Source organism: Ambystoma mexicanum, chromosome 10, assembly GCF_040938575.1.
Source record: "Ambystoma mexicanum isolate Mex_15411 chromosome 10, UKY_AmexF1_1, whole genome shotgun sequence".
Lineage (NCBI taxonomy): Eukaryota > Metazoa > Chordata > Amphibia > Caudata > Ambystomatidae > Ambystoma > Ambystoma mexicanum.
Genome location: NC_090932.1, coordinates 1,515,906,728 through 1,515,920,396, shown reverse-complemented (window position 1 = coordinate 1,515,920,396; position 13,669 = coordinate 1,515,906,728). Strand labels below are relative to the sequence as shown.

General features: G+C 40.9%; 1 protein-coding gene across 1 annotated transcript in view; it reads right to left on the bottom strand.

Annotated features, from left to right (window-relative positions):
- The window catches only part of DNAH10 (dynein axonemal heavy chain 10), a 2,725,177-nt gene that overhangs the window by 744,324 nt on the left and 1,967,184 nt on the right, over nucleotides 1-13,669 (bottom strand). Inside the window, exons 53-54 of the mRNA XM_069619694.1 lie at nucleotides 5,414-5,617; nucleotides 3,421-3,501 (exon numbers count right to left, since the gene is read on the bottom strand). Coding sequence (XP_069475795.1) covers nucleotides 3,421-3,501; nucleotides 5,414-5,617 — 285 coding nt within the window. The remainder of the gene's footprint in view (nucleotides 1-3,420; nucleotides 3,502-5,413; nucleotides 5,618-13,669) is intronic.

Here is a 13,669-nt window from a genome sequence, read left to right as displayed (position 1 = left end):
GAGAAGGGGGGAAAAGAAAAGAGAATAGGATGTGGGTGTCATCAGCAAAGAGGTGGTATTGAAAGCCAAAGGATGAGATGAGTTTACCCAGGCATTAGGAAGAGAGGAGCTAAAGTTCCAGGAGATGGTAAAGGTACATTTAGAGAAGTAGGAGGCCACCCCATTGAGTAAGGTGCCCTTAAAGCTAAGGGGAGAGAAGTAGGGTGGCCTAATTTACTGTGTCAAAGGCTGTAGAGAGACCAAGTAGGATGAGGATAGAGGACAGGTAAGTGATGGGCAGTGGTAAGAAAGTAGTAGACATGTGTGAGAGCGGTTTCAGTGGAGTTGAGGTAGTTATCAATATGGTTGAAGCCATCTCCATAGCATATGAGGTGGTGGGGCAGCAGAGATACACATTTGCAGGAAGAGAGATTATTACGTTCAACAATGGGTTTCTTAACTATAGCAATTCAATGGTTGTGGCAATTTTAGGGTAGGCATAGCAGATGCTTGTGGAAAGGGATAGACTGAAGAGGGAGGTGAGAGGAAATAATGGGTGCACGTTCTTTAATACATTGTGGGGAAAAGGGCCAATGGGAGCATCGGCTAGTTTGGCTGAGTGGAGGATGGGTAAGATTTCAGTGGACAGGTGGGGGAGAAGTGGGATAGTGAGGGAGTTAGTGGAGGGAGAGATGGAGTAGGGAAGTGGGGGACAAAATAGAAAGGGGTGCAGGGAGTCCAGATCTTGGAAATACTGAAGGTGAAATAGGAGGCAAATACAAAAGAATAAAGGGAGGAGGAGTGGGGCTGGACGTTTGTTTGGGGGCATAACCTACAGGGTCAAGGACAGTTTGTGGGACTGAGAGTGGAGAAAGCACATAAGGTCGGTCAAGTGAGTGGAGTCAACAGCAGTAGATAAGGTATCTTTGCAAGCAGTGAGAAGAGTGGGAGAATGTTGTTTGTGGCAGTAAAGTTTACTTGCCAAGAGGTAGATCTTTATAAAACTCAGCCATTGTTTGCAAGCGGTCCATATGGTATCAGAATTGGCTTGCCATACTTTCCTGCTGAAAGAGTTCAGCAATTATTCCTTCTTAGGGACAGAGATCATTGAGGAAGTGGAAGGCCCCTTGCCTCTCAACATAACCTCTGTAACCAGTGAGGATTGCATTTGCGTGTGAGAGAAAAGGCAGATCTTTTCAGATGTAAGCTGCCCCTAGTGTGCATCTATGCGTTTATTCTATTCACTGGTGGAACAGAATGAGGTTTCTCCCAAATTGTGTTGCTTTACCCAGTACATCTTTCAACTCATCTTTTTTATTCACTGCGTGTTATAGCTGTTTAGAGGACACCTTCCCCCGCCGAAAGCATACAACCGGCTTCTCACATGCCAAGTCTTTAGACTGGACTAATATAGGAGCTGGGCTGGAGGAAGAGAAATGACCAGAGGATGATGCACTGACAGTGAGAAATGCATTGGAGGAACCACTGCAGGGGCTGGCAACAGCTGTGCTGTTGATGAAGGAGGTACAGCTGTAATTGTTGCTACCAGCGGCATCACTTGAGCTGCAGAAATTTGCACAGAGGGTATGACATGCTTGATGAGGTCATGAATTTCTAAAAAAAGGTTGGAGGAAAATACATCATTTTTTACGACTACATTGTATTCACGCATGTCGAGGTACTAGCCTGGGGGAACCTGGAAGGGCCCTTTCAAACCGAGGCCCACAGTTCCGAATAGTGAAAATGAGATACGGTCGGATGTGTAAGAGCATCCACACTAATGTAGCAAGGATACTTTCAGAATGAGTTGAAAACAGGATTCCCATTCATGTCCTCTCTTCAAAAGAGGGACTTTAAATGATTATTCTGACAAAGAGCATACCTTCCCCCTCGCAATTTTCCTTTTTCCCCCCTTCCCGTACCAGCACTTATGTCCGCACTTCCTTGCACTTGCCACCAGCTATGCCTTTTTATTTATCTTATTTATTCCACTTTCCCATGTATTGCACTTTCACCTCTCCCTTCCCCCTCGCACTTTTAGTTTTTCCCTCCTTCCCATGCACTAACGCGATCTGAATGACACCTGGCCTAGTAGGATCATTGTCTGTCTTCCCTTTGTTCCCCCCTTGCCTTGTCGCGCCTTGAAACACTTGTCTATAGGCGCGTTATAAATTCCATACCATATATCATATAATTCCTCCCAGTCAGGGTCGATAACGAGGATCCAAAATCTTCCTCCTACCCTTGAGAGGTTCCAGTTACAATTCCTGAAGGATCTAGGCCTGTGGAGGCTGAAACCATAATGAAATTTCCAAAATGGCACCCTCTACCTCAAAGGTAATGATATGATATATGTGATATGATATGATATGGCATTTATATTAGTACGAGTGGTCATTTGAAGCATCATACTAATGTGTGAAGATCATTCGGAACATGACAAACTAGAGGCTTACTTGAGTCCTTGGACTGATCTGTGGAATGGCAAAGTACCCATGGGAGCAGAGACCTGGTCGTAGCCGCTTTTGCCACCTTAGAACATTGAAGCAACACCTTTGACTTTATGTCAGTGATAAGTCTTGTAAGACCTTAAGCTCATTAGCTGGTGTTACCACTTGGGTTTAAACCTGGTACGACAGTGTCCAACCATCACAGATCCAGGAGGGTTCTTCCCGAGGCAGGTGCCATCAAAAAAGTTACTATTGCGGGTGGAAGAGACGTTGAGGAAAAAGAGCAGACTTGATTACTCACTTTTATTTTCCTTCACAGACTCCTAAAGAAATGATGGTGGAGGATGTCGGAACATCCTTTCCCAGCATTTGAGCTGTTCACTGGGAGCCGGTCACAGAGTGAGCAAATATCCCATGAATTATGTGGGGCCAAACACTCTAAGCAGTGACCGAGAGTGAGAAACTGGGACATTCCACTTGTAAGATTTGAATAATAATACCATATTACCAGCACATGTGTGAGGGGAGCTTCTAAGCCTGCAGAGCATACTTCCCTGATCTAAAACACAGCGTAGCGGGGAGTAGAGAAATGTCTCCCCCTGCAGACATGCAAGGAGTCCGATCCTAATGATGCAGAAAAAAGTATGACTAGATGCCAGAGAGCAGGGCAATGTCTTTAACCGGGTAAAATCTCAACTGAGGTTTTTTACTATAGAAAAGGCTCTGGTCCTTTCCCCATAGGTTCAACATCCATAAAAGTATGGAGTAAAGGGCAAGGGATATAGTGCTATGTACAAGAGCAGTGCATGTGTTTAAAGTTCCCCAACCTGTAATAAGCATGTGAATACTGATAACTTCTTGTCATCATTAAGCTACTTGATTTCCCGCACATTTCCCCAATGCAACAGACATCTTGTAAATCTCTGTTGCTCACACACCATATTACACAAACAGACCAGGATTACAATAGATAGAATAGCATTCCACTTACCTAAAAATGACTTGGCAACTGCATACAAAGCTTGTGGTGGCCAGGGTAAAAACCAATCAATGCCTGTATTATTGACAATACCTTCGGAAGAAGTAAATATTTTGTTAGTCTCTTAACAGAATTGGACACTGGATTGGCTTTTCAAGAGTCCACACAATGTCATTCTTTAAGTGTATGTAGCGTGGGAATGTTCCACAAAGACAGTCAGACATCTTGAGGAGAGCTATATACAAATCTGGAAATCTGCAGTGTGAAACACAACTCTGCAACATATGCAGCTTTTACCTATGGACACAAGCAGTGATACTTCTATCCAAAATGAGCTCAAGAGAGTTTCCCATATCCTGCTTCTAATCGGAATGCACCACCCACCAGACTAGTGTGACATAAATAAGCAGATTCAAGAAATAATAGGAAACCGCTGTCTATGTTAAGACCAAAGGTGCTCTCTTGTTGGTGGAGACCATGGGCCTCATTATAACCCCGCCGGTCTGGAAACAACGGTGGCGGTAAACCCGCTGCCACTGTTGTCTCCGGACCGGCAGATTAAGAATTCTGCAGGCGGATGGTGTCACTCACGCCAGGTCTGACCTGGCAGGAGTAACGCCACCTGCCTGTAGACAGAAATGGAAACACCAGTATTTACGGTGCCAGCGTTTCCATAGTCCCCATGGGAAATGGGGATTAATGGAATTCTGCCTCCGGAATTACCGGGTCACCAGGATTGTAATGCCTTGTGATTCTGGCAAAAACACAGAGGCGGTAAATCACTACGAGTCCGGCGGCAGTCTGCCGGTTTTTCCGGCTACCGCCGAACTCGTAATGAGGCCCTATATCTTGAGTGTACATTACATTAGATGGAACAAGCACACTTGCGATAAAGTTGCCATTTACACTGTTGTCCAGTGATAAAGAGTATGTAATCGTACATATATATTTAGTTAAAGCAAACATGTCTTATACATTAAAGATTCATGAGAGCAATGCTTTTAAATCACTAGAAAATTAATATAGCACGCAAACGTGTCTAAAAGAAAATACTTTTATTAGGATGGTGCAAATCTAGCCATAAGGACCGCATAGGTCTCTTCCTTAAGAAGTATCACTGTCTCAGGAAAGGATCAAAATGGTTTCAGCTGCTACCAACCACAAATATATATTATTCTTAAATGATTGCCCTTAACAGGAACATGTGTTGCTTATATGTTTGTAGAAAACAAACTATTTTAAAAGGCTAACACGTTATTCCACCTACATCTCTAAACATTTTTCACAAACTCATGCATTTGTATGCCCCATTCACTTTGATGTGGGCGGAGTAGGATGTGGATCGTGATTTACTGGCAGAGACATGGTGATCTCAAGTTACTCATGATCTGTGCTATTTTTGTGGTTTTGCAACAATGATCAGGGGGAGAAGTGTAAAGTTTGCTTCCACCTCCAGCCTAGCATTGCAGCAAATCCACATGCAACACTGTCTGCTCTGAACGTTCCTGAGAGCAGAGATGCTGGAATCCCCATCAGTTGCACTTGTTTTTTACAGCTGCACAGGGATTCAGGTAAATGTGATCTGCAATACAGGTACATGACAGGCGCCAATAACAGGTACATGACAGGCGCCAATAACAAGCCTATTAGTGAATAGGTGTAACAGGCATGGAAACCTGGTGCAGCTTGGATTTCCATGCCTGATTTACACCCCTTTACTAAAGCAATAAAACTAGCAGGAAAAGGACACTAGACATACGTGTGTTAGTCATTGCGGTCCTCTCTTACAAAATGAGCCCCATCTTAGTTTAAAAATGCAATAACAACACAGTAAAACATTATAAATGTAATATACAATATGACTTGTAAAAGTTTTATCAAAAAGTATTGAAAAGCTGATAACATCAGCTATATCAATAAAAAAAGAAAAGAAAATATGACTGAAGGGAATTCTAGATTAACACTAAAATATTTGGAGACACTTGCATAGAGTAACATTACTGACCTGGGAAGTTCCTACACCGCGTCCTCAGTGTGTCGCCCACGGGGGACATGCCAAGCACAATATGCAGATTGCTTGCACTCTTAGTGACAAAGAACTGCCAGATACTCTCTTTGGCAGGTCCAACTCCATGCTTTGTTGCTTCATCCCTGATTTGGCCTAAAATAGCCTCCTTCTCTTCATCTGGAAACAGTGCCGGCACCATGCCTAAAGATAAAATGGGATGGATTAGGGATGAGCTGTGCGCTCAAAAAATATTTCCATCATCCTAACAGCATTTGAATAAATTAGTGAGAATTAGTGTCTTAAAAATAAGCATTAATACTTTTACAAAGGATGAACTGCTTGTCAATCTCCCTCATTCAACTTTGTGTTAAAGGCAAATGCCATCAGTTTGAGTAACCACAGCAGAAGGTCCAAAGTTGAATAAGCACATAGATGGGTTGTTACCATGACGGCAGCTTCAATGACCCTTATGACAGCACAATGGCTCAACAGAAGGTTATGTTATAGTCAAATCCAAACTTTTCCTGGCTCATTAAGTTGTCCAAAGCATTTAAACACCTTGAACCACTGCCAAACTATCCTAAGTGAGGGATATAGGAAAGAAGCAGCAAAACAAAGAAGCTCAACGAGTAAGGATGCCAGGTAAACAATGAATCTATCCCAATCAATCTGGCGCTGCAGGTTGTATCCACCATTTATAATGTATTTCACGGTTGCATAAAACCCTAATAATGGCTACCAAATGAAATATGAGACCAGAAGAAAAGAAATGCTAGGTTTGTCTCCCAAACATGGTATTGGTCCTGTTGTAACGTCCATGCAGTAATGTTTTGTGAAGGAAAGAGGGATATTCAGGTGGTAATGGAGTCTGTGAAATGCACTGTCAAACTGTACACCTTGATGAGTGGGCTACTGAAAACGTTGTTAACTCACAGCAAATACAAGTGCAATCTACAATCCACCCACAGAATGATCATTTGGAACTAGCTTTCTAATATCACATGGGCTCAAAAACAGAGAAAGACATTCGAAAGTGACCAGAGGTTTCATAATCTGTAAATTCATATAATGTAGTATATTCATAAAGCCCAGAGTCGCCATTTGAGCAGTACTGATGTACACTAAGGACCTGCACAGTGTATAAGGGTTGGATATGCAAGTGTCAACCAGATCAGCTTTCCAAATGGTATTTACACGTTGGTGCTTGTTCTCAACAGTGGCATGTTCATTGGCTATGTTACTGGCATGCAAGCTGGGTTGGAGCCCTGGAATCTGTTCCCTGAATGCAAAAGCCACATTACAAAGCATGGGTCTTGGAGGACCCACCCTCCATTTCACCATCTGGGGAAAACATGTATTTCAACCCTTGTAGATGAGGCAACATGAAGTTTGTACAGCAGCTTCAGCACTATTCAGGAGGACTGTGGTATAAACGAGTTGTGGGCACATCTAGGTCGGAAATGTGTGGCTTGAACAGTCACTTGTACCATGCTTGACCTTATGCAGAAATAAAATGATATTTGGAGCTAATAACATTCAACAGTTAAAGAAAACTAATAAGCTAGATCAACCTAATTCAGAATATGACAGTTCCACTGGGGAAAGAAAGGCTTGTCGTTTAGGCAAGATTTGAAATGTTTGAAACTTGAATAGTACACCTCACCCTGACACATCTTGGACTCCCGAAAGGAGTATATTAGATCTGCAACTGTTGTGGAGCCAGAACTAGGAAGGGGGCTGCCCCTATTGCTGAGGACACATACTACTACTAAACGTGGCCTGCAAGTCAAAGCAAAAGAAGGGATGGGTACAGGGAGTTTGTTTTAGGCTGCTTAGCACACTGTCCCTTGCTTTCATGCTAATTATGATAAGCAGAAGGGAAAAAAGGTTTTTTGAGATAAGTGGCATTCACCTGAACAACCTTACGAGCACATGGCACAGTTTGAAAAACCTAATTTATGTTGTGAGATTTCACAAGGAGACTATATGGCCCTCATTAAGAGTTTGCCGGTATCTAGACAGTAATACTGGCGGAATAGCAGCAAACTGCCCTTTCCGTCTATGCCGCCTGATATCCCATTATCATCAGGATATTATGAGTGGCGGAGAGCCGGTAAGTTCTGATTCATATGGAGTCGCATAGGACTCCATGGGATGTGACTGCCTACATCACCGGCACCGGTGTCACAAGTGCCGGTGATTTAAAAGGCATATAACTAGACCCTGATTATTTTTCATTTAGCAATTTGTCTTCAGCATGATAATCCCAGTGGAGACCAACCACATGAAGGTAATTAAACTTCTCCTGTTTACCAGAATCTTTCATTTATACACATCAGTCACTGGTCAAACAGACACAAACTGGCAATGACGACACAACCTGTAATACAGGTTCCAAAGGGATGTAGTCTTTTTTAATAATACCAGTAAACCTTATTGCCCTTTATAACAAGCCTGATAAGGAATCATTCATATTTAATGTGTTGTATGGCCATTTCAAAAGTGAAAAGTCCCATCAGTAAATTGAAATCATCTAGGCATATGCTGAAATTCATTTTTAAATGCATTGGTAATGAGTTAGGCAAACGGTGGGCAGAAGAGCAATAGTTGTTTGAGTATTCTAATACTTACACAAGATAGATCACTGGACAGATAAAAGGAGAATTCCAATGAAGCAAAAGCAAGAAATCCTGAATGCAAAGGGAAAACTATGCATAAAGAATAAACACATTTGACTTCAAATGTGTGAATACATCCCACTTCCCATCGGTCACTGTAAGGAAGAATGGAAACTATGTTTATTCCTCGATTAGCATTTTTCTTCAAGTAAATTCCTCAAGATTTTAAGCTTGCATTAAGAAAGTTAATTTCTTTAGTTTTTTTATAAAGGCTTTTCTGTGTGAGCTGTTCTATTGTTTTAATCTCCATTCCTTAATACCGTAACGCACCTGCCTTGTTTTCTGAGTTCAGTCATTTTAAAGCTGTGCACTTGACACTGTGCCCTCTAACCAGTAATGAGTAGGATTTACGAGTTGGAATAACTTACCCAATCCCCTTTTACTGACTTTAGCTGATGTTTCCTCTATTTTACAAGACAATGTGATATGTTATCTTCCTCTCCATGTATCTATTTACACTGTAATCACTATGACAATTATATAATTACATTCGTGTTTTCACACTACTTCTCAGGATTTCTAGCATACATGTTATTCTGAAAACAAACATTCATACCCTGTTGTGTCCCCCAACATTCATAACTACCACAACAGTTTGTCAACTAACCACCATACTGCTGATTTTTCCTGCAATATATTTTGTACTGTATTTGATCATGTAACTAAGCCACATTCCGTTGTAACAGCGCCACGATGCCCACGGGCTGCTTGTGCGTGTTATTAATGTGTAAATAAAAAAAAACTACAATACCCACATATTTCCCAGCTACCGGAATCCAGACCTATCCAGTCTATCAACATCCACAGCAAGCCCAACAAAATGTACAATCATCCCGAATACCGAAATGTACATTTATTGTTCAGATGGGAGTATAATGTCCAAAACATAAAAGAAAATATAGATATATTTAAAAAGTTATAGTTTCTGCCATGTTACTGTCGGTACTGCCATGTTGCTTTAGGGTCTCCGCCACTTTCAATTCTGCTATAAGCTGCACTCTGCCTAATTTCTCAACTTTATTTCTGCATCTTTCCGGAAAGTCTTATGATTGACAAGGTCCACAGCAGAAGGGTGCAGAGCAAACATTAGGTAATATTGCAAGATTCATATTACTGTTATGCATTATTACAGGAAGAGTCGCTCATTCCAAAGCATGTTGATTAATTCATATCAAATATGCATCACGTGCAAATTGTACACCCCTGGTCACACACACTTAGGAGCCTGAAAGCAACATTGCCTTGGCGTATTAGGATTGTCCTATGGACAATAACATTTCTCCACAGCCTCCAATGACTATGGACAGTATGAAAATGTATATGCGTTACATTGTTCTTCTCTTGTGTGTTATGTCTTTATCATTATTCATGGTCAAATTCATATGGTTTCTTTCTAGGGGTGGATCAAATAATGATATTAATATTGCAAATGTGCCAGTAAATATTAGTGATTCCATGACTATTTCAGGTAAATCTAAAGATGTTCATCATCCTGCAGAAGATAATGGTCCTCATTACGAGTTGGGCAGTATCCTGACGGTAAATCACCCAGAATACTGCTCAAATTAATTACCGTTACCGACACTTGGTCCAGCGGAATTTCCGCTGGATTACAAGTGATGGTGGCAGTGTAATTCTCCATTTAATTTGAGTCCATTGGACTCAATGGGGCCTTTTTGGCAGAATTTCTGCAGCAGTATTTCCACTGTGCTAATTATGCCAATTATGCCAATTCCTCCACTCCATGCCCAAACCCGTGATTTGGCGTAGTGGTAAAGTTGGCGGTAACCACTTACCACCAAACCCGTAATGAGGCCCACTATGTGGTACTGCCACATGAGGGTCTTAGAAAGGGAGACATTGATTGAACCTTGTTTTGTTTGTTCATTGATCCCCCATGCAACAGCCACTACTAGATTGTTTTTACCACAAGAAATACCACCAGAGGTTGTACAATGTTTAGTGCACCTGGCCTTATGCAGGGTGTGAAGGATGATTCAGGGACGTGAGGTTCAATTACGGTGGGTAGAAATAAACGCAACAGTACACAAAGATAATTATATACAAGTAACAAAAGTGGCAGGGAATGATCGCTTAAAGAGTACTATAATTAGCTATCGGGTGAAAAGAGAAGGGAAGAATGGGGCTGTTCTTATTGTACCACCGCATACTGGTGTTCTGATGAAATAGAGCAGAGGCAGCCTCACTGCAAAAGAAGACATGGGGTACAGATAAAAGGTGCACTTTTTACAAAAAGGAATGGGTCGAATGGCTGATTGGGTGCAAATCAGGAGGAATGCTTGGAACATCAAAGAATGCAGCACTACACATGAATGAAACATGGTTTTATGCCTGGAAAAAGAATATCAAGGGCTGAACATAGATCGATGAGTAGAAACCTGTTAAGATCATGAAAGTTACATGATTCTCCTTGTGTTTGAGAGGAAATGGAAGTGTATATGTTGGCACTAACAAGCAGTGTGAGGTGACAGGTGACGCTTGATCTCCCAGGCATCCAAAGGGGTACAGCAGCACTCATGGACATTTACTGGACGTGCAGAGGGGTGGCCTATCTGTAGTTAATGCCATCCTGGAGAGGAATGTGCTCTATGACAACGCTGCAGACTTCCATGTTAGTTATCCCAGGCTCTATGTCTTGGATTTACTAACTGCAATGGAGGGTGGTGTCCGTGCAAAGCTGGGAACTTCTTGCTGAACTTATATACCTTTCAACGATGAGGACAATGGAACACTTCCCAGGCAGAACATGCAATACACAATTTGAGCACAATGATGAAGAACGAGGGGGGGTGGGTGGTTGAAGGAAAACCACTGGTTGACTTCATTGTTTATATGTGTACCCTCGTGGATGAGTAATATTTTCAAACTGCTGATTCCTGGTCTTGTTTTGTTGCTGGTTATTCTCGGCACCTGTCAATTAATTATGGGATGTTGCAAGAAAATGATGTCCAAAACACTGCCCATGATGTCACTCACACTGAAATCTGCAAATGATTTGCCACTTTTGAACAATGCCCACAGCCAGATAGAACAACTGACATGCAAGGATAAGCCTTGCATGGTTAGAATAGAGCAGCCAATCAATCCCCAAGGAACATTGTCCAAGTGCCCTGATGACCCGGAAAATGATTTTAAATGTTATGTGGATCCTGCTGAGAACATGGACTGTTTTTTTTAACATGTAGTCCAGAAGAACATACCGGTTGATCGCAATTTTTTTTTCAAAGTGTTGGTACCAAAGACTCCTTTTGACGAAGGAGCAACAAGTTCATATGGGAGTACAAAATCCAAAACATAAAAGAAAATATAAATTGAGGGAATATAAAACAACATGATAGTTTCTGCCATCTTAATGTCAGTACTAATGCCATAGTGCTTTTTGGTCTATGCCACTTTCATTCTTTCAATTCTCCTATTAGCTGTACTAGGCCTCATTTCTCCGCTTCTGTCATTTCATTTATTTAGCCTTTATTTTTGCTTTTTTCTAGAAAGTCTCATGATTGCCAAGGTCTACAGCGGAAGGGTGCAGAGCAAGCAGTTATTATTGCAAGATTCAAATTCCTGTTATCCTTTTCCCATAGAATATGAGCACAGTGAATAATATCAGTTCAGGTTCTTAGCATTAGGAAAGATAATACAATAATTGCAGAAGACATGTTTTGGTATGAACCAGGCCTCAGGTCGAGGCACTGCCAAAGTGCTGAATTGGGCTGTGGCTCCACTTGCCCATGAGAGGATATCAGGATTACCGAATTTGTGATATAATGGCTACTTGTACAAATAATATAAGAAATTGCGCCTCGAGAATAAAATCTCTGCCACATATTCTATGAGGCCCTGCCCTATCAGTTTCGGTTCTTGGCCTAGCTAGTAGGACTAATGGGGGAGCAACATGTTTCACTATGGTAGTTGCAAAAGATAGGTTTCCAATGTGAGGATACTGAAGGTCTGAGAACCATCTGGTTTGCCAAATGTCTAGTTCCATGGGAGCGGATCTTACTATGTCTAGTCTTGTTGCCACAAGGTGTTGACTTCACTCTTCTCACCAACAACACACAAATGATTAGATTGTGTGCAGGGGGATGCACTTACAACGTCACTAGAACTTTACTAACCAATCAAGTGGGCTAATGCAGGTCGTTTCTTAGATTCCTATACAGGTAGGCACCAATAGGGATGAGGGAATTAACATACACCTGACATTTTCTAATATATTCAAATGTTGGGGTTTCAGTCTTTAAATATTGTAAACCAATGTGGGCAGGTTGAGATTTTTCAGATTTTAATCTCCTGAGACTAGACTGACCTCCCGGATGTTAATTGCATGCATTCAAAACAGTTTTTCTTGCAATTGGTGCCTCTTATTTTTGTTTCTTGGTTTGTTTTTTAGGCCTATTTTTACATTATCATGGCCATTTACACTTATCCCGACCACCAACAGCCACAACAATCCAGACTATGAATATCAACACCTATCCCGGCCACCAAAATATACACTGATTCCAATCACCAATACCACTTCCATTTCAATTACAAACATCAAGACCTGTCATGACTACTAACTTCCAGATCGATCAATACCATTCAAGTCCAAAACTATCATGACCACCACCATTTATCCATACACCAACTTCAAGCATCTCAACTACCAATAGCAGAAGAACCTTTCCCAACCATCAACATCCACAAATATACGAGCACAAGCATCGACACCTATCAGAAACACCATAATCCAGACTTACTGTGAACATTGACATTCACAGCAAGTATAAGCAAGGGCATCCAACTAACATTTACACCTCCATGACCACCTCACCTATTCGAACCACCATGTACACCTCCTAAAACCAAACTGTATTTGTATATATATATGTTAAAATGTGAATAAGTTTACATTCTAAATCATACAATTATATTATAATTACATAAATATACATTTAAGACGTATCACAAGGATCAAAGAACTTAGCTAAAAAGCCTAAAAAGAAACTATACATTAATACAAATAGAATTGGTTGCACCTTAAATTGTCATTATCTCTTGATCAGAATTTTCAAATTTAAAAATTAGTAACACGTTGAGCCATTTCATCATTAGTTTAAGGAATATCAGGAAACGTAAAATGACATGACTTCAGGTTTAATATAATTCCCACATAATCAACAGTCTCTTTTCTGGAGCCACTCCATAACAAGCTCCCTCTGAGACAGATTATACAATTAGCCTAAAATTAATGAAAGATCACATAGTTATTAGGAAGATCTGTACAATATCTCTGCTATATTCCTTTTCACTTGAGTCTAAATCCTAATAAAGCATTTCTTATTCATCCCCAAATGATCCTTTTCTACACCTTTCAAAGCCAGCTTCCATCTTACTATGCATTATTTAAATCTATCAAATGATTGTCAAGTGCAAGTCTTACAGTGAGAAGATATGTTTTTAAAATCATAAAATGTAAATCGCTAGCAAGATTTAATTTCTTTTTAATATAGAGTGTTACAGCTTACAAAAAAGATGTCACACTCATATGTCAATAGAAAATGAGTATGTT